This window comes from Tachypleus tridentatus, chromosome 5, assembly GCF_004210375.1.
Source record: "Tachypleus tridentatus isolate NWPU-2018 chromosome 5, ASM421037v1, whole genome shotgun sequence".
Lineage (NCBI taxonomy): Eukaryota > Metazoa > Arthropoda > Merostomata > Xiphosura > Limulidae > Tachypleus > Tachypleus tridentatus.
The window spans coordinates 283,317-301,809 of NC_134829.1; the positions used below are offsets into that span (position 1 = coordinate 283,317).

General features: G+C 35.2%; 1 protein-coding gene across 2 annotated transcripts; it reads left to right on the plus strand.

The window, feature by feature from the left end:
* The first annotated feature begins 6,610 nt into the window (after positions 1–6,610).
* LOC143250211 (tRNA-specific adenosine deaminase 1-like) lies at positions 6,611–17,385 on the plus strand. Of its 2 annotated transcripts, XM_076500694.1 has the most exons (4): positions 6,611–6,782; positions 10,229–10,328; positions 15,417–15,484; positions 16,885–17,385. In XM_076500694.1, the coding sequence occupies exons 1-3, from the start codon at positions 6,614–6,616 to the stop codon at positions 15,478–15,480; spliced, it is 333 nt and encodes a 110-aa protein (XP_076356809.1). In that variant the 5' UTR covers positions 6,611–6,613; the 3' UTR covers positions 15,481–15,484; positions 16,885–17,385. The 2 variants fall into 2 exon arrangements, with proteins under 2 accessions (XP_076356809.1, XP_076356808.1); XM_076500693.1 differs by lacking the exon at positions 15,417–15,484 and having other exon boundaries at positions 16,885–17,363.
* Positions 17,386–18,493: the final 1,108 nt, after the last annotated feature.

The following is an 18,493-nucleotide window of genomic DNA, read 5'->3' on the forward strand; positions in this document are numbered from 1 at the left end:
CAGGTAACCCTTGTGTAGCTTTGTGCAAAATTCAAAATAAACCAAACCTTAGGGAGGTGGTTGGTTAGGCTTCCAGGTTAGTCTTGACCTCACTAAGTGTATCTATTGCCTGACAGTCTTTGTCAATCTGTATGTGGAATGGATTCACCTTTCTTCTTTATGGCATTAAGACTTAGAGCTTCTGATTACCAAGTGCAGGTAACCCTTGTGTAGCTTTGTGCAAAATTCAAAATAAACCAAACCTTAGGGGAGGTGGTTGGTTAGGCTTCCAGGTTAGTCTTGACCTCACTAAGTGTATCTATTGCCTGACAGTCTTTGTCAATCTGGAATGGATTCACCTTTCTTCTTTTATGGCATTAAGACTTAGAGCTTCTGATTACCAAGTGCAGGTAACCCCTTGTGTAGCTTTGTGCAAAATTCAAAATAAACCAAACCTTAGGGAGGTGGTTGGTTAGGCTTCCAGGTTAGTCTTGACCTCACTAAGTGTATCTATTGCCTGACAGTCTTTGTCAATCTGGAATGGATTCACCTTTCTTCTTTATGGCATTAAGACTTAGAGCTTCTGATTACCAAGTGCAGGTAACCCTTGTGTAGCTTTTGTGCAAAATTCAAAATAAACCAAACCTTAGGGAGGTGGTTGGTTAGGCTTCCAGGTTAGTCTTGACCTCACTAAGTGTATCTATTGCCTGACAGTCTTTGTCAATCTCTGGAATGGATTCACCTTTCTTCTTTATGGCATTGAGACTTAGAGCTTCTGATTACCAAGTGCAGGTAACCCTTGTGTAGCTTTGTGCAAAATTCAAAATAAACCAAACCTTAGGGAGGTGGTTGGTTAGGCTTCCAGGTTAGTCTTGACCTCACTAAGTGTATCTATTGCCTGACAGTCTTTGTCAATCTGTATGTGGAATGGATTCACCTTTCTTCTTTATGGCATTGAGACTTAGAGCTTCTGATTACCAAGTGCAGGTAACCCTTGTGTAGCTTTGTGCAAAATTCAAAATAAACCAAACCTTAGGGAGGTGGTTGGTTAGGCTTCCAGGTTAGTCTTGACCTCACTAAGTGTATCTATTGCCTGACAGTCTTTGTCAATCTGTATGTGGAATGGATTCACCCTTTCTTCTTTATGGCATTGAGACTTAGAGCTTCTGATTACCAAGTGCAGGTAACCCTTGTGTAGCTTTGTGCAAAATTCAAAATAAACCAAACCTTAGGGAGGTGGTTGGTTAGGCTTCCAGGTTAGTCTTGACCTCACTAAGTGTATCTATTGCCTGACAGTCTTTGTCAATCTGTATGTGGAATGGATTCACCTTTCTTCTTTATGGCATTAAGACTTAGAGCTTCTGATTACCAAGTGCAGGTAACCCTTGTGTAGCTTTGTGCAAAATTCAAAATAAACCAAACCTTAGGGAGGTGGTTGGTTAGGCTTCCAGGTTAGTCTTGACCTCACTAAGTGTATCTATTGCCTGACAGTCTTTGTCAATCTGTATGTGGAATGGATTCACCTTTCTTCTTTATGGCATTGAGACTTAGAGCTTCTGATTACCAAGTGCAGGTAACCCTTGTGTAGCTTTGTGCAAAATTCAAAATAAACCAAACCTTAGGGAGGTGGTTGGTTAGGCTTCCAGGTTAGTCTTGACCTCACTAAGTGTATCTATTGCCTGACAGTCTTTGTCAATCTGGAATGGATTCACCTTTCTTCTTTATGGCATTAAGACTTAGAGCTTCTGATTACCAAGTGCAGGTAACCCTTGTGTAGCTTTGTGCAAAATTCAAAATAAACCAAACCTTAGGGAGGTGGTTGGTTAGGCTTCCAGGTTAGTCTTGACCTCACTAAGTGTATCTATTGCCTGACAGTCTTTGTCAATCTGTATGGAATGGATTCACCTTTCTTCTTTATGGCATTGAGACTTAGAGCTTCTGATTACCAAGTGCAGGTAACCCTTGTGTAGCTTTGTGCAAAATTCAAAATAAACCAAACCTTAGGGAGGTGGTTGGTTAGGCTTCCAGGTTAGTCTTGACCTCACTAAGTGTATCTATTGCCTGACAGTCTTTGTCAATCTCTGTGGAATGGATTCACCTTTCTTCTTTATGGCATTAAGACTTAGAGCTTCTGATTACCAAGTGCAGGTAACCCTTGTGTAGCTTTGTGCAAAATTCAAAATAAACCAAACCTTAGGGAGGTGGTTGGTTGGGCTTCCAGGTTAGTCTTGACCTCACTAAGTGTATCTATTGCCTGACAGTCTTTGTCAATCTGTATGTGGAATGGATTCACCTTTCTTCTTTATGGCATTAAGACTTAGAGCTTCTGATTACCAAGTGCAGGTAACCCTTGTGTAGCTTTGTGCAAAATTCAAAATAAACCAAACCTTAGGGAGGTGGTTGGTTAGGCTTCCAGGTTAGTCTTGACCTCACTAAGTGTATCTATTGCCTGACAGTCTTTGGCTGAATCAATGTGGAATGGATTCACCTTTCTTCTTTATGGCATTGAGACTTAGAGCTTCTGATTACCAAGTGCAGGTAACCCTTGTGTAGCTTTGTGCAAATTCAAAATAAACCAAACCTTAGGAGGTGGTTGGTTAGGCTTCCAGGTTAGTCTTGACCTCACTAAGTGTATCTATTGCCTGACAGTCTTTGTCAATCTGTATGTGGAATGGATTCACCTTTCTTCTTTATGGCATTGAGACTTAGAGCTTCTGATTACCAAGTGCAGGTAACCCTTGTGTAGCTTTGTGCAAAATTCAAAATAAACCAAACCTTAGGGAGGTGGTTGGTTAGGCTTCCAGGTTAGTCTTGACCTCACTAAGTGTATCTATTGCCTGACAGTCTTTGTCAATCTGGAATGGATTCACCTTTCTTCTTTATGGCATTAAGACTTAGAGCTTCTGATTACCAAGTGCAGGTAACCCTTGTGTAGCTTTGTGCAAAATTCAAAATAAACCAAACCTTAGGGAGGTGGTTGGTTAGGCTTCCAGGTTAGTCTTGACCTCACTAAGTGTATCTATTGCCTGACAGTCTTTGTCAATCTGGAATGGATTCACCTTTCTTCTTTATGGCATTAAGACTTAGAGCTTCTGATTACCAAGTGCAGGTAACCCTTGTGTAGCTTTGTGCAAAATTCAAAATAAACCAAACCTTAGGGAGGTGGTTGGTTAGGCTTCCAGGTTAGTCTTGACCTCACTAAGTGTATCTATTGCCTGACAGTCTTTGTCAATCTGGAATGGATTCACCTTTCTTCTTTATGGCATTAAGACTTAGAGCTTCTGATTACCAAGTGCAGGTAACCCTTGTGTAGCTTTGTGCAAAATTCAAAATAAACCAAACCTTAGGGAGGTGGTTGGTTAGGCTTCCAGGTTAGTCTTGACCTCACTAAGTGTATCTATTGCCTGACAGTCTTTGTCAATCTGGAATGGATTCACCTTTCTTCTTTATGGCATTAAGACTTAGAGCTTCTGATTACCAAGTGCAGGTAACCCTTGTGTAGCTTTGTGCAAAATTCAAAATAAACCAAACCTTAGGGAGGTGGTTGGTTAGAGCTTCCAGGTTAGTCTTGACCTCACTAAGTGTATCTATTGCCTGACAGTCTTTGTCAATCTGGAATGGATTCACCTTTCTTCTTTATGGCATTAAGACTTAGAGCTTCTGATTACCAAGTGCAGGTAACCCCTGTGTAGCTTTGTGCAAAATTCAAAATAAACCAAACCTTAGGGAGGTGGTTGGTTAGGCTTCCAGGTTAGTCTTGACCTCACTAAGTGTATCTATTGCCTGACAGTCTTTGTCAAATCTGGAATGGATTCACCTTTCTTCTTTATGGCATTAAGACTTAGAGCTTCTGATTACCAAGTGCAGGTAACCCTTGTGTAGCTTTGTGCAAAATTCAAAATAAACCAAACCTTAGGGAGGTGGTTGGTTAGGCTTCCAGGTTAGTCTTGACCTCACTAAGTGTATCTATTGCCTGACAGTCTTTGTCAATCTGTATGTGGAATGGATTCACCTTTCTTCTTTATGGCATTAAGACTTAGAGCTTCTGATTACCAAGTGCAGGTAACCCTTGTGTAGCTTTGTGCAAAATTCAAAATAAACCAAACCTTAGGGAGGTGGTTGGTTAGGCTTCCAGGTTAGTCTTGACCTCACTAAGTGTATCTATTGCCTGACAGTCTTTGTCAATCAATCTGGAATGGATTCACCTTTCTTCTTTATGGCATTAAGACTTAGAGCTTCTGATTACCAAGTGCAGGTAACCCTTGTGTAGCTTTGTGCAAAATTCAAAATAAACCAAACCTTAGGGAGGTGGTTGGTTGGGCTTCCAGGTTAGTCTTGACCTCACTAAGTGTATCTATTGCCTGACAGTCTTTGTCAATCTGGAATGGATTCACCTTTCTTCTTTATGGCATTAAGACTTAGAGCTTCTGATTACCAAGTGCAGGTAACCCTTGTGTAGCTTTGTGCAAAATTCAAAATAAACCAAACCTTAGGGAGGTGGTTGGTTAGGCTTCCAGGTTAGTCTTGACCTCACTAAGTGTATCTATTGCCTGACAGTCTTTGTCAATCTGGAATGGATTCACCTTTCTTCTTTATGGCATTAAGACTTAGAGCTTCTTGATTACCAAGTGCAGGTAACCCTTGTGTAGCTTTGTGCAAAATTCAAAATAAACCAAACCTTAGGGAGGTGGTTGGTTAGGCTTCCAGGTTAGTCTTGACCTCACTAAGTGTATCTATTGCCTGACAGTCTTTGTCAATCTGGAATGGATTCACCTTTCTTCTTTATGGCATTAAGACTTAGAGCTTCTGATTACCAAGTGCAGGTAACCCTTGTGTAGCTTTGTGCAAAATTCAAAATAAACCAAACCTTAGGGAGGTGGTTGGTTAGGCTTCCAGGTTAGTCTTGACCTCACTAAGTGTATCTATTGCCTGACAGTCTTTGTCAATCTGGAATGGATTCACCTTTCTTCTTTATGGCATTAAGACTTAGAGCTTCTGATTACCAAGTGCAGGTAACCCTTGTGTAGCTTTGTGCAAAATTCAAAATAAACCAAACCTTAGGGAGGTGGTTGGTTAGGCTTCCAGGTTAGTCTTGACCTCACTAAGTGTATCTATTGCCTGACAGTCTTTGTCAATCTGGAATGGATTCACCTTTCTTCTTTATGGCATTAAGACTTAGAGCTTCTGATTACCAAGTGCAGGTAACCCTTGTGTAGCTTTGTGCAAAATTCAAAATAAACCAAACCTTAGGGTGGTTGGTTAGGCTTCCAGGTTAGTCTTGACCTCACTAAGTGTATCTATTGCCTGACAGTCTTTGTCAATCTGGAATGGATTCACCTTTCTTCTTTATGGCATTAAGACTTAGAGCTTCTGATTACCAAGTGCAGGTAACCCTTGTGTAGCTTTGTGCAAAATTCAAAATAAACCAAACCTTAGGGAGGTGGTTGGTTAGGCTTCCAGGTTAGTCTTGACCTCACTAAGTGTATCTATTGCCTGACAGTCTTTGTCAATCTGGAATGGATTCACCTTTCTTCTTTATGGCATTAAGACTTAGAGCTTCTGATTACCAAGTGCAGGTAACCCTTGTGTAGCTTTGTGCAAAATTCAAAATAAACCAAACCTTAGGAGGTGGTTGGTTAGGCTTCCAGGTTAGTCTTGACCTCACTAAGTGTATCTATTGCCTGACAGTCTTTGTCAATCTGGAATGGATTCACCTTTCTTCTTTATGACTTAGAGCTTCTGATTACCAAGGCTGCCATGTCTCCTTTTCTTGCACAAGAGTTTTCTGTTTTTTTCTGACATCTCTTGAGTCCCTTATTCTTAAACATATTCATGTGCATCCCCCTCAGTATTAACTTAAGGAAGTGTGACCTCCACTGTCTTCTAATGAGGGTGTGTGTGTCTCTCTCTTTCTCTTCACCTTTCATTGTTGTAGTTACCCAAGATTCCATACACCTCTATTATCCCCTTTTAACTCATCTTACCCAGAGTTAACATCTTGATGACAAGAAACCCATTTGAAATTGTCGTTTTCATATAGCAAAGCCACATCGAGCTACCTGCTGAGTTTACCAAGGGGAATTGAACTCCTGATTTTAGCATTGTAAATCCATAGGCTTACCGCTGTACCAGCAGGGGGCCCCACTTGAAATAAAAATGTATCTCAGAATGGTTGGTATGGATATTAACACTTTTACTAATAAAGCAGAGTTTGTTAATTTGAAAATGAACTAGGAAGGTTGAAATGTTGTTCTCTGCTTTATTTGAAAAAGTGTTAATACCCATATCAGCCATTTTGAGATAACAGACTTAACATCTATTCAGAATCTTCAAATGGCTCAGTGGTAAACCTTTGGGCATCTAACACTAAAATATCTGAGCTGTCATAACCATGGTGAGTCCAAAACAGGTGTTTCTTTGTGTAATTTTGTATCAGATACTTAACACCAACCAAACATACAAATAAAACATTTAAAACAATGTTCCTCTGTCTGTATTGAATACAGATTTAGACACCTGAGTCATTTCAGCAGTCTCGTCTCTGGAGGAAAAGTCTCTCCATATCAATGTTTATGTCATTTTTGAAAAATCAAATGGAACTGTAATTGTTTTATGTTTTTTAGATGTCCATTTAATGAAGATGCAATTATGCGTGCTGTTTTTTGATCGACTGAGATCAGTTCAGAATCTTCCAGAAGGATATCGTCCAAGTCTCCCTTGTATCTATCAGTCTGACTTAGAGTTTGAAGATTCTCGTCAGCAGGTGGAGTTGGTGTTTGATAAAGCTGTTCCATGTTCATCGGGTAATTCTTAATGAAATTTCACATATTTTCTTAACCAAATATATGATTTTAAACTGTTGTTTACTAAAGAAATTGATCATGACAGAATCAAAACTGTGAAAAAGTTTATTTAGAAACAAATTTTTATCAAAACAATTATTGTAATAAATTTAATTATTTAATTTTTTTTAGATTTTAGATAAAAATAGATACTAAATCTAATTAGTTCCATTTAGTATCAGTTTAATTATTATTATAACAACTGCTCTTCTGAACTCCTGTATAGATTAAACCTGTAAACATATTTGTATTAAAGAGGTTGAAAAACAACTGAATATATCATGAAAAATTCCAGTAAATCATGGAAAGGAAAAATCTGACAGATGGAATAAAGACTTTTGTTTGAGGTCTTTCTAGCCATTTTATTTTGTTTTATAACTTTAGAAGGAAAGAAATACTAGGCCTACATGGACAGATAATTAAGGTGTTTGACTTGCAATTTGTGGGTTGAAGTATCAAATCCCATTTCAGTCATGTGGGTGTTATGATGGCCAACTCCACTATTCATTGGTAGAAAAGTAATCCAAGAGTTGACAGCTGGTGGTGATGAACTCCATCTAGTCTATCACTGCTAAATTAGCCATGACTAGTTCAGCTAGCCTTCATGTAGCCTTGAATGAAATTTAAAAGAAGACAAACAAAACTTAGATTTAATTAAAGGCGTGTAGAATTTTTCAGTAGTAGTCATTATGAGTTAATGGCCAATTGAAGTAATAATAAAAAAATGTTTAAATATAGTGTAAAATCAAACAGATCATTTAACTATGGTTTTGACTTTTATAGGTGTGGTTTTTGATTATTTGATTAGCTGTGGTTTGTGAGTTATAGTTTTGGCAGTTTGGTATGCTTCATTGAAAATTGTGATTTTAACTAGTTAGTATGTTTAATTGTGAGTTATGGTTTTGACAGTGATAATATGCTGATCTATTGTTTTGGGTTTTTGCATAATGTGAGAACTTTCTTTTGTGTTCTTTAATTCATTATACTGAATTGATTATGTTTTCTGAATGGTACATCTAAGACCTTGTCATGTGCTTTAATTCATATAGGATATTGCACATTTCTTAAGTTTTTTTTTGTAAACTGGATCTAGAGGTGTATCTTCACTTGCACAGATGGCATTAGGACTACCAATCTTCTGGTTTTACATTTACATCACTTCCCCCCACATTTGTGAAGGTGGATTACTTGCACTGTAAAGTATGGTCATACATACTAAACCCTCTCTGGTGTTTTAAATGCCTATGCTCTCGGCAAGGAACATGATGCTGAGTTGTGTACCCTAGACCTCACTCTGTCAACTGTAATGGCTCCCACATCTCCTATTCCTGTTCCTGCCCAAAGTGGATTGAGGAGAAAGAAGTACAATGCTTGTGGACTGTGAATAACGTCTCGTACTTTGAGATGCTGCAACTGTTGTCTCCCTTGCCATTCAGAACATATGCTGCTTCCCTCTGTTTTACATCCTTATTGGGTATGCAGACTGTATCCGTGCCTCTGTTTGAGTTTTTCTCTTCTAGTGTAAGGGGTTGGTTGCCCACTGTGAAAATAGGTATGTAGCAGTCAATGCCAACTCCTACCACTGTTTATGGTGGCTACTCAGGTCTCTGTCCATTGGCCTTGATGTTCAAAACTTGCCATCTTCTGACAGAGATCTTCTTATTTGACCTCAGGCAGAATCCATGGAGGTCAAAAGACCTCTGTTTTCTAAGAATAAGTGGCATAGTCATAAACTGAAGGGATCTTCAACCTTATACCCTTGTAAGTAAAAATGACAACACTGAAACAGTGGAACTATTGAGGGTTTCATTTCAACCTGGATGACTTCAATGCTCTGATTGATTAATGCCATTTAGTTTGTCTCTCTCTACAGGAAATTTTTTCTCTGTCCTGGCAATGCCATTATTCTTCAGCATCTTTTCATTTATAGGAAGGACAGATTGTGTGATGGTCAAACTCATGGTGCTGTGGCATTGCTGGGTACCTAGTACATCAGCCACTCCTCTATAGGATGTGGCAATTAATTTTTCTTTTGGTTATTCCATCACTATTTGTTCCATCTACCTGTCTCTAAGAGAGACTTATGCTCAGCCAGACCTGGATGTTCTTTTAGATCAGTAGCCATCTCCCATTTTCCTCTTGGAATATTTTAATGGACATGGTCCCCCTCCCTCCTGAGGTGATGTTGACATTGATGTAAAGAGTCAGTCTGTGGAACACATGCTTTCAGATCATAATGTCCCTATTCAATGATGGTTCTTTTACATACTTTCATGCACATTACCATACTCACATGTGATATTTCTTTGAGTTAACTGATGAAGTTGGATATTCCAGATTGGAAGTACAGCCTTTTGTTTACTCACCCATCTCTTGAACCATCTCTTCATACCTATTTTTACAGATGGTACAAAATTAGTTGATTCTGTGCTCTGTGCCGTAGTTTGTCATCACTCAGTGGTTGTTTACTGACTCCCCTTTACAATTTTTGTGTTCATTGCTGAGTTGTATGATATCCCTCTTGCTCTGGATCATGTGGCAGAAAAGTACTTTAACTGTGATATTTAAACAGACTCTTTGCTTTCTACAGGCCCTGAAATTGCTTAACATTAATTCTTACCTTGTTCTTCTTGATATTTTGAACCAACTGGTTTGATTTTCTCTGTCATCCATTCATATCCAGTTTTTGTAGATACCAGGCCACGTTGGTATTTGGGGGGAATAAGCTTGTTGAAACTGCAGGTAAGACTGGTGTTATTATGGCTATGTCTCTTCCATATATTGACTATGGTTGTATGTTCAAGGTTCTGCCCCATGCCAATTGCAGTCGGCTTGGAGTGAAGAATATTCCAAAACATTTTCTAGATCTAATTTACTTTTGCTTTTTGACCATCTAATTTCTGCAACAATCATAGGGTGGAAGTTGTTTTGACAAAGTTCTGCACTGGTTATAGCTTTTAACCCATTTGCATCTTTTATTCTCCACTAATGAATCAATGGTTGTGTGTTTTCTAAGGGTTTAGCCCTGACATTGGATGATGTCATTATGTTTTTAAATTTTTTTACAAACCATTGGCCTTTATAATTCTAGTTAAATCATTTATCTGAACTTTGGACATTGTTTATTTTTTATTCAATTTATTTTTACATGTTTACTTTTTGGCTTTTACTGGTTGTTTCAATGATAGTCCAGTTGTTTTGCACCAACATATGCTAAACAGCCAATCTACAGTTTTATTTTCTTCCTTATTGTGGTGTATCTGGGATTCTGTACATTTTTGACTATCCTTAAGTTTGTTTGATTTTAAACTTTTTTTACATTTTTAATCATTTTTGTGTTTTGTTGATTGCTTCTTAGAATTTTTAGTTAAAGACACTAAGTTGGTAGTATTATTTATTTCTGATAGCTATTCTGTGGTGTGACATCCCAGATAGACCACTAGAAGTCACTGTCAATGGTTATAAACAAGGAGTAACAAAAAAATCACTTTATAAACCAAGTTCAAGGTAGGACACACATGATATTAATGTCTTTAAATTGTATTTCATGGATATAGTTTGAACGTTAAGACTGAAAGTTTTTTTTATTTGAAAGTATATATTGTAATTGTTAGACTGATGTTGCACAAAAATAAGGACTAATTTTCAATACCAGTTGTCATTGTGAATTACTAAGGTAGTTTTTTACAAAAACATTAGGCCTCATACTGCATTACTTTATTGTTAAAATGTATTTAAAAGAAGTACATATTTTCACAGTTAAGTAACAAGAAGATGTTACCAGCCTATGATAATCAGTTCAGATTGGTCTTGTGTTTTATGAATCTGTAGTTTAAAAATATTTCTGCATTTTTCTTTATTTTGGGACATATGTACATTTAATAGAGTATTTACTTTTATCTACGATGTTTTGTTGTCTTGAATATGTATTTAATTTAGTATATTTATTTGTTTTCAAGTGTTTTATTCATTCATATGTGTTCTTACTCTTTCATGTATGGGGATATTGACTACTTTAGTTTGCAGAGTTGAGTGAAATTAGTTTTGAATATGCATTGTATATTGGAATTATACGTTTGTCAGCCAGTATTATATTTGGTAACAATCTGTTGTCTTTAAGAATGAAAAGAAAGTAAAATTAAAATCCACAGGTTTTATATAGTGATACTGTTTAGTGTTATTTAGGGAAATGGGAATTTCTCAGAGATAGAGTAGTTTAAACCAGTAGTTGCATATTATAGTTTGTTTTTTTCTCTAATCACACCAAATCAACCTTGTGCTAACTTCAGCTATTACCCAAGTTAGTAACAAATTTTATTGTTACTGTGGTAGTTCAAGGATATAATAAACCTGTTTCACAATAACTTGATACACACATTCCAACTATTCCATAAAACAGTAAATGAGTTCCTTGTCCTTCATATACTGTTCAACTATCCCATGAAACAGTAGATAAGTTTCATAACCAGCCAAGTTATGAAAAGCAACATTTCAGGTGGAATTTAACACATGAGACTTCATTAGGATTTATGATTGTCTAAATCATACACAAGTGTAATAAGTTTGTTGTCTTTCATATATAGTTAACTATCCCATGAAATAATAGGTATGTAGGAAAAGGAGCTACAACCTGTGTGATATGTCCTATCATAAAACATGTCTGGGGTGCTCTCTCAATAATCATAAGAGCGTGTCACAGTATTCCACCTGCCTTTCCTAATTTATTCCACCTTTTTAAATTGTTCAAGTTATAGGGTTTTATACTTTTGTCTTAAATTTATTTTATTAAATCTATGTTTTCTAACATCAAGTTACGTTGGTAGTATGTTAAAAAAAATATACAATGTGTGAATTATTATGTTCATATAAAGTGAAAGAATTAGTGTATATCAACTATCATGGAAAAGTACAGGTATGGTAAAATAAGTGATTCATGGCCAATTATTGAAGAAAGCTTTGAAAGAAATGTACATATTCTCATCATTAGATATTTGAGTGAAAACTAAAATATTTATATTCACATATTAAGAAGTATCAAATGATTTAAGGTTTTTTTCATTGTATTGTACAGTGTTAAGAGAAATACTACAATTGATGTTAATATTTATTTAAAGCACAGTTTTTCCCACAGTATTGCTTTCAACATCTTGATATAAGTCATTCGTGATGATGAGAAACCCAGAGATGCCAATCATTACGATTTGAGCATAATCATTACGATTTTGGTGTATACATTACGACTATATGCTCATACAGACAAATATTACGACTTGTTGCAACTCCCAAATTATTATATATTATATAGGCCTATACAATAGTGATAAATTGTTCCCCCAGGGCTTGAAAGGGGTGAAAAGAAAATTTCTGGTGTGATACAAATAAATTTTGACAATAATAAATAAAAGACGTAGTCCAAATGGCTACTTGCAATAATCATGTTTGTGCTTGAAATAATAAAAAATATTTCTATCTCTGACATCTACCAATAGTTTGAGTGCGGTGCTTCTCCATACTGGGTACGTGGGGGAATCCATAGTTATGTCATCAGTGCTTGTCAGCCAATCAGCGCTCATGTAGATGGGTATTTCTCGTTTTCTAAGCGGCATAGAAACACTAATGCGATAATTCACAAGATGGGAAAAGTGGCCTCATTCACCAGATTGTCTGGCAAATCTAAAAGGACTAAAACTGTGAATCAAAAATTTAGGAAAGAGTATAGTGCAAAATATCCAGTCATTGCATCAAAAGTCAGTGATAGTCATGCGTTTTGTACAGCTGGTCACATCAATTTTAGTGTGGTGCACGGTGGGATAAACAATTATTTCAGACATACAAAATTGGAATCTCACCAATAAAAGGCTGAGACGAAAACAAAAACGATGCAGATAACGACATTTATGAGTAAGAATTCAGAATATGAAACCATAAATACAAAAGTGATGTTCATGCAATTCGTCATTGCTCATAATTTACCCCTAGCTGTAGCCGATCATGCAGGACATCTATTCAGAAAAATGTTCCCAGACTCTGATATAGCGAAAAAATATGGCTGTGCTAGAACCAAAATTACAGCCATTGCACAAATTTTGGGTTGTGGAGATGACAAAATGATTTCAAGCATATTTACTAACAGTGTTTACAGTTTAGCCACAGATGGATCCACATACATGGCTGACTCAAAACTATATCCAGTGGTTGTACAATATCTGTACGGGCTCTGTCTACAATCATTACTCTCAGTCATTTGAAATAGTTGGCATCTCTGGAAACCCACTTGAAGTAAAAATATATTCTAAAGACAGTTGGTGTGAGTATTAAATCTTTAATTAAATTTAAAGTACAGAACAATGTTTCAACCTTTGTAGGTCATTTTTATTTTAATTAAAGTTTTAATATCCATACCAGCCATTTTTAGAATACATGATATAAGTTAATTTAAGTAAAATAAAAATGTCATATATTAACTTTATATTTGAGTGCATGATTTGAAGCACCTATAATATGGTTTGATTTGTTGCATCTCATAAAAATTACCAAATGAAATAGCTTGTAACTTCAGATTATTTCCTACATAGTACATAACTTCTTCTAATATCTTATTTTTGTGTGTGATGTATTTCATAAATGAAAAATTTGAGATTTTAAAATAGTTTCATCGTGATGTGTTTTTTAAAATAATGTGACTAAAAATATTTACCTTTGTTTTTGACTTTAATTACTGATGTCTATCTTTGTGCATTTTTTAAAACTTTCCCATCAAGTTTTTATTTTGTAAAGCTTTAACTTGTGTTTTAATTGTAAACAAATTTAAATTAATGCAGTTTTATCATATTTGTGATCAATGGTGCACAATAAAAATAACTGTTAAACAAACCAAACTCACAAACAAACTGACTATTCTTTAATTATTAATCAGAAAGTTGCATTTAATATACTTATAAAAAACTTATATCAAATAGAGTGACCTCAGAAACACTGAAAACCTATTCTTTGTGAGGCTCTCCAGTGACATAGCACTATGTCCTTACAATACTAGAAACTGGGTTTCAGTATCTGTGGTGGGCAAAGCACAGATAGCACATTGTGCAGCTTTTTGCTTAACTACAAATAACCAACAATCCTTTGCAAATTTGAATTCATGCTGTCAACAAAACATGCAGCTAAAATTTTTCAGATATCTTTTACACATTATACAGCATATATCACTAACATGTGCTTTTTCATTCTCTCACCTACTACATGATTTATTGTACAAGAATCAGGAGACTTTGAATAAGTTTTGCTTTTCATTCGTGATTTAGGTTTTTCTTGTTGATACTTATGTTGTTAACTTTGGTATGATGTTCTTTGTTCACTTCTCCCTGAGTACTGATTGTTTTCGATCACTGAATGTTATTGTTCACTCTTGGCTTTCACTGGTGGAATGGAAACATCTTCAGATTTCATCTCATTAAATTAACTTAATGTTCATGGCTTTTCAGTAGCATCAGGTGCTGGAGAGGATTGTACAGGCTGGTTAGTGACTATGCTTAATATATTTATACCTCATATTTTATATGTTTTCTTTTTTAGAGATCCTTTCATCATTTTCATTGGGATCCCACTTTGTGGCAGATAATGCCTGTTCAGATATTCATATTTCCAATTCTGCACTAGCTACCAGTTAACCATTAAATAATATTCCTGGTAACAATGAACTCTGTTGCCTTGTCCTCATATTTCTGAGTGGCTTAACGTGCAACATTCTGTAACATTCAGTTTTGATTCCAATAACATCACACTATTAAACAAGACCAAACAAACAGTACAGCAGCCATCATGCCTTAGTCACTACATCTTGGATTTCAGTTTGAGTACACAGCCCTATAATTCCAAGGATAAGATGTGGAAATTTGTTTTGCTGATTGGGGCATTGACAGATTCATGTTTTTTTAAAGTCATTAGGATTTAGCACATTTACTTCTTGAGAATTGGATTTAATATGGTACAGATGAAGAGCATACCTGTGAGGACCACACTGCTGTGTAAAACTCTTTTCAACACAAATGTTATTTATGTGGACGTTGCCTTCAACAACCCCTTCACCTTGTCAATGTAGGATTCTAACTCATGTAAAAAGAGGTGTGTTCTGTAAAGTGATGTTTTTTTATATCAAAAATGTATTTCCAGTAATACCTCCTCTTCCAATTTCCTGCCTTTCCCCCTAACTAAATGGCTGGTTTTAGGTCTGCTTGTTTGGACTGTCTCAAAGTGAATGAAAAGTAATAATGGGGAGCTTGTTTATAGATCTGGGATAGTGGTCACATTGGCATAGGTGGAGAAATTCACAAGATTTAACTTGCTATGGGCAATATAATGGGTTATAAAGGCTAGAGCAAGTGAGTTAAGTTTCATACTAATGCTTAGATTGACAGAAAAGATAAAATTTTATTAGGAAAAAGGTAAGATGTTATGGCAGGATGCTTACTTAAGTTCTCAAATTAGCACAGTTATTCACATGGGAGGTGGAAGAGTGGAAAAGTATTATTAGCTTACAGATGCTCTACAGTGTGTAAAGGACATTTGAAATTTTTTAGTTCCTTGTTTTGTTTGCAGCATGAGTTCAAATGCAACAAGAAGAGTTCAAATGCAACAAGAAGAGAAAGGCTTTTACTATTGACAATGTAAGTAGTTTGGAGTTTGTTTTAATTTTAAAAGATATTGACAAAATCAAACTTGATACAGTCAAGTGCAAAATGATTACATTATACATTATTGTGTATTTACCTACTGTTGTATTGATAGCTTTGGCAAATATATACTCACATTGTAGTACATCTGGTATTGCTTTATTAGTATTGGTGAATATATTTGTGAACCGTGTAGTTCATCTAGTATTTTATTGGTAATTTTTGTGAATAAATATTTGGAGGCTGTGTAGTATTGGTGAATATGTTTGAACTGCATTAATCAAACTCCAGATGTAATTAGAAGCCTACAAGCTTACCATTGATCCTCCACAGAGAAAATAAAAATTCTATATGCTTTGAATTAATGTTTTAACTATATCAACATTTGAGTTTTTAAGACATTTACGAAGATTAAAAGGGTATATAAAATAATTAGTCCCTGGTGTCTGAATACAAACTTATTTTATGTATTCAAAAATTCATGTGGCATTAGAATTTTTGAAGCATCATTAAAAGGAAAATAAAAAAGTGAGTGAGTTAATAATATTGAAAGACAGTTTCAATTAAGTATGTCTCTGTTATGTACAAAAAAAAGCAATAACAGGTGGTGCTAATCATAACTTGCTATTTTAAGTATATATTTCTTAGCCCTTATCTGTTGCTTTAGTGAAAAGTAAACTTAAGTTGATTATTTAGATATTTCTTCATCTGTGACTTTTTATCAGAATCGGTTGGCTTACAACTACTAAAACTAAAGTGGCTTTTCTAGTCAAAATAACACTCTGATAAAAAAAAAATCACTGAGCATTTATTTCAGGGTTGTTTTTTATTGTACTCAGTTTATAGTTTATGCTAGATTGATTTTGACTTTTGTGCAAAGCTCCATGAGGGTTATCTGTGCTAGTCATTTCTAATTTAGCAATGTAAGGCAAGAGGGAAAGCAATTAGTCATCACCACCCACTGCCAACTCTTGGGCTCCTCTTTTACCAATGAATAGTGGGATTGACCATCACTTTATAATGCCCCCATGGCTGAAAGAGCAAGCTTGTTTGGTGCAACAGGGATTTAAACCCGTGACCCTCAGATTGCAGGTTGAGTGCTTTAACCAACTGGCCATGCCAGGCTATTATACTAGATAGTATAGATGTATGTTATCACAGAAAAAATCAAAAAACTTTGAAACAAACTTGGTTCACTTGGTAACAGTACTAACTGATTGTATCAAACGTACATATTTTTTTATAATAAAGTACTGATAAAATTTAAAGGATACATGTAATAAGAGATATAGACTTTTGAAACAGAAGCCTAATTTTTTGAATAATATACATAATTAGCAGAAACAAATGACATAACTACATGTTTAAAGAAATATCTGTTTTCCTTTTTTTAGACTAAAAGTTTGCAGAATAGAATTTTTTAAACTGTTTGAGAATACATTAAAGCTTCTACCTCAAAAGACATGGCCTGCACCATTGAGGTGAGTATATACAGGCTGATTGTGTTTTTATCGAACGTGTAAACTTCAGTTGACAGAAAAAAATAAAAATTACAAATAAGATATCAATATTAATTTTAGATCAAAGCAAGTTACCTACGAAGATCAATGCTAAATATGTACATTTAATAATTATCATAGTTAATTGAATACAATGATAAAACTATTTTCTTAAACACAGAGGTTCACATAATTTTTTTATATCAGGTTCTTAAATGAGAACTGTTAAAAATGGTTGGTACCCACAGAAATTAATAAGATTCATCCAACTCGTCAAATAAACATGTTCATATAAAAATAGCAAGACAAATGAGTAGTAGATCTGAAGGTGGTTTTATTACTTATTATTCAATTTAGCCAGCTAGTTAGCACAGTAAGTTGATAACTCAGTTTTGTAAATTTTTGGATAGTACAAAGTATGCTACCTACACAAAATGAGGAATAATACTTTGCTACCAGAAACAACTTTGACTATGATGATAAACCAATTGCACCTTTTAGAACCTCTGTAGTATGCATTATTTTATTTATTTTAGTTGTGTGAGCTCCTGCTTATAATGAGTAGAATTTTATCAGAATGCATTTTTATCAGCTAATACCTTAGTTATTAATGAATGGAAACTTTACCATAATGAGGGTTACACTAACTTTCATAAGGTAATAAACCTCATAGTATGATGTGCAGTCTAGGATTTTCAGCAATATCAATTTTCATCAGTGTGAATGGGCGAAATCCAATAATTTAAAATAAGTATTCCTGCCCTATAAAACAGGTCACTCAGGCTTTTCCATCAGAAGAATTAGGCAATTGTCAGTGATGTTGAGAAAACCCACTTGTAGAGAAATATATATATGCAAAAAACGGCTCGTTTGGGTTGAGAAAATATTTTACATAGAAGAGCGAACAACGTTTTGACCTTCTTTGGTCATCGTCAGGTTCACAAAGAAAGAGGTAACTGACCGGAAGCTGACCACATGTTTGGAAGGGGTTGTATAACTGAGTGTCGGAATGTAGAGGGCGGTGTTAGATGTTTGAATATATAATTTTATTTATTTTATTATATTAATATAGGTATAAAGGCATTCCTTTATATTGGTTTATTTTGGGTTTAAATTGTTGTATAAGTAAGGCTTCTTTAATTTTGCATTTGTTTATGTTTGTTTCTTTATTTAGTATTTGAGTGTTTTCTATGGTTATGTTGTGTTTATTTGACTTGCAGTGTTGAAAACATGTGAAGGTGACCTTTTTATGTTCTTTGAATCTGGTTTCCATTTTTCTACTTGTTTCTCCAATATAGAAGTCGTGGCAGTTATCACATTGTATTTTATAAATAATGTTGGTGTGGTGTTTGTCAGTGTAGTTTTTACATAGTATAGACCTCAGTTTTGTGCCGGGTTTTTGAATAAATTTGGTATTAACTGGAATGTCATATTTTGTTACTAATTTTTGCCAATGTTGGCTATTTTGTCTGTTGATGTCAGGAATATGGTGTTTCAATATTTT

What these genes read in the sequence shown, in the direction of transcription:
- LOC143250211 (XM_076500693.1), top strand. Translation starts at nt 6,614, where the DNA reads ATGAAGATGCAATTATGCGTGCTGTTTTTTGATCGACTGAGATCAGTT. An exon ending in AGCTGTTCCATGTTCATCGG is followed by an intron (nt 6,783 to 10,228) that starts GTAATTCTTAAT and finishes TATTTCTGATAG; the next exon opens with CTATTCTGTGGTGTGACATC. An exon ending in CTTTATAAACCAAGTTCAAG is followed by an intron (nt 10,329 to 16,884) that starts GTAGGACACACA and finishes TCCTTTTTTTAG; the next exon opens with ACTAAAAGTTTGCAGAATAG.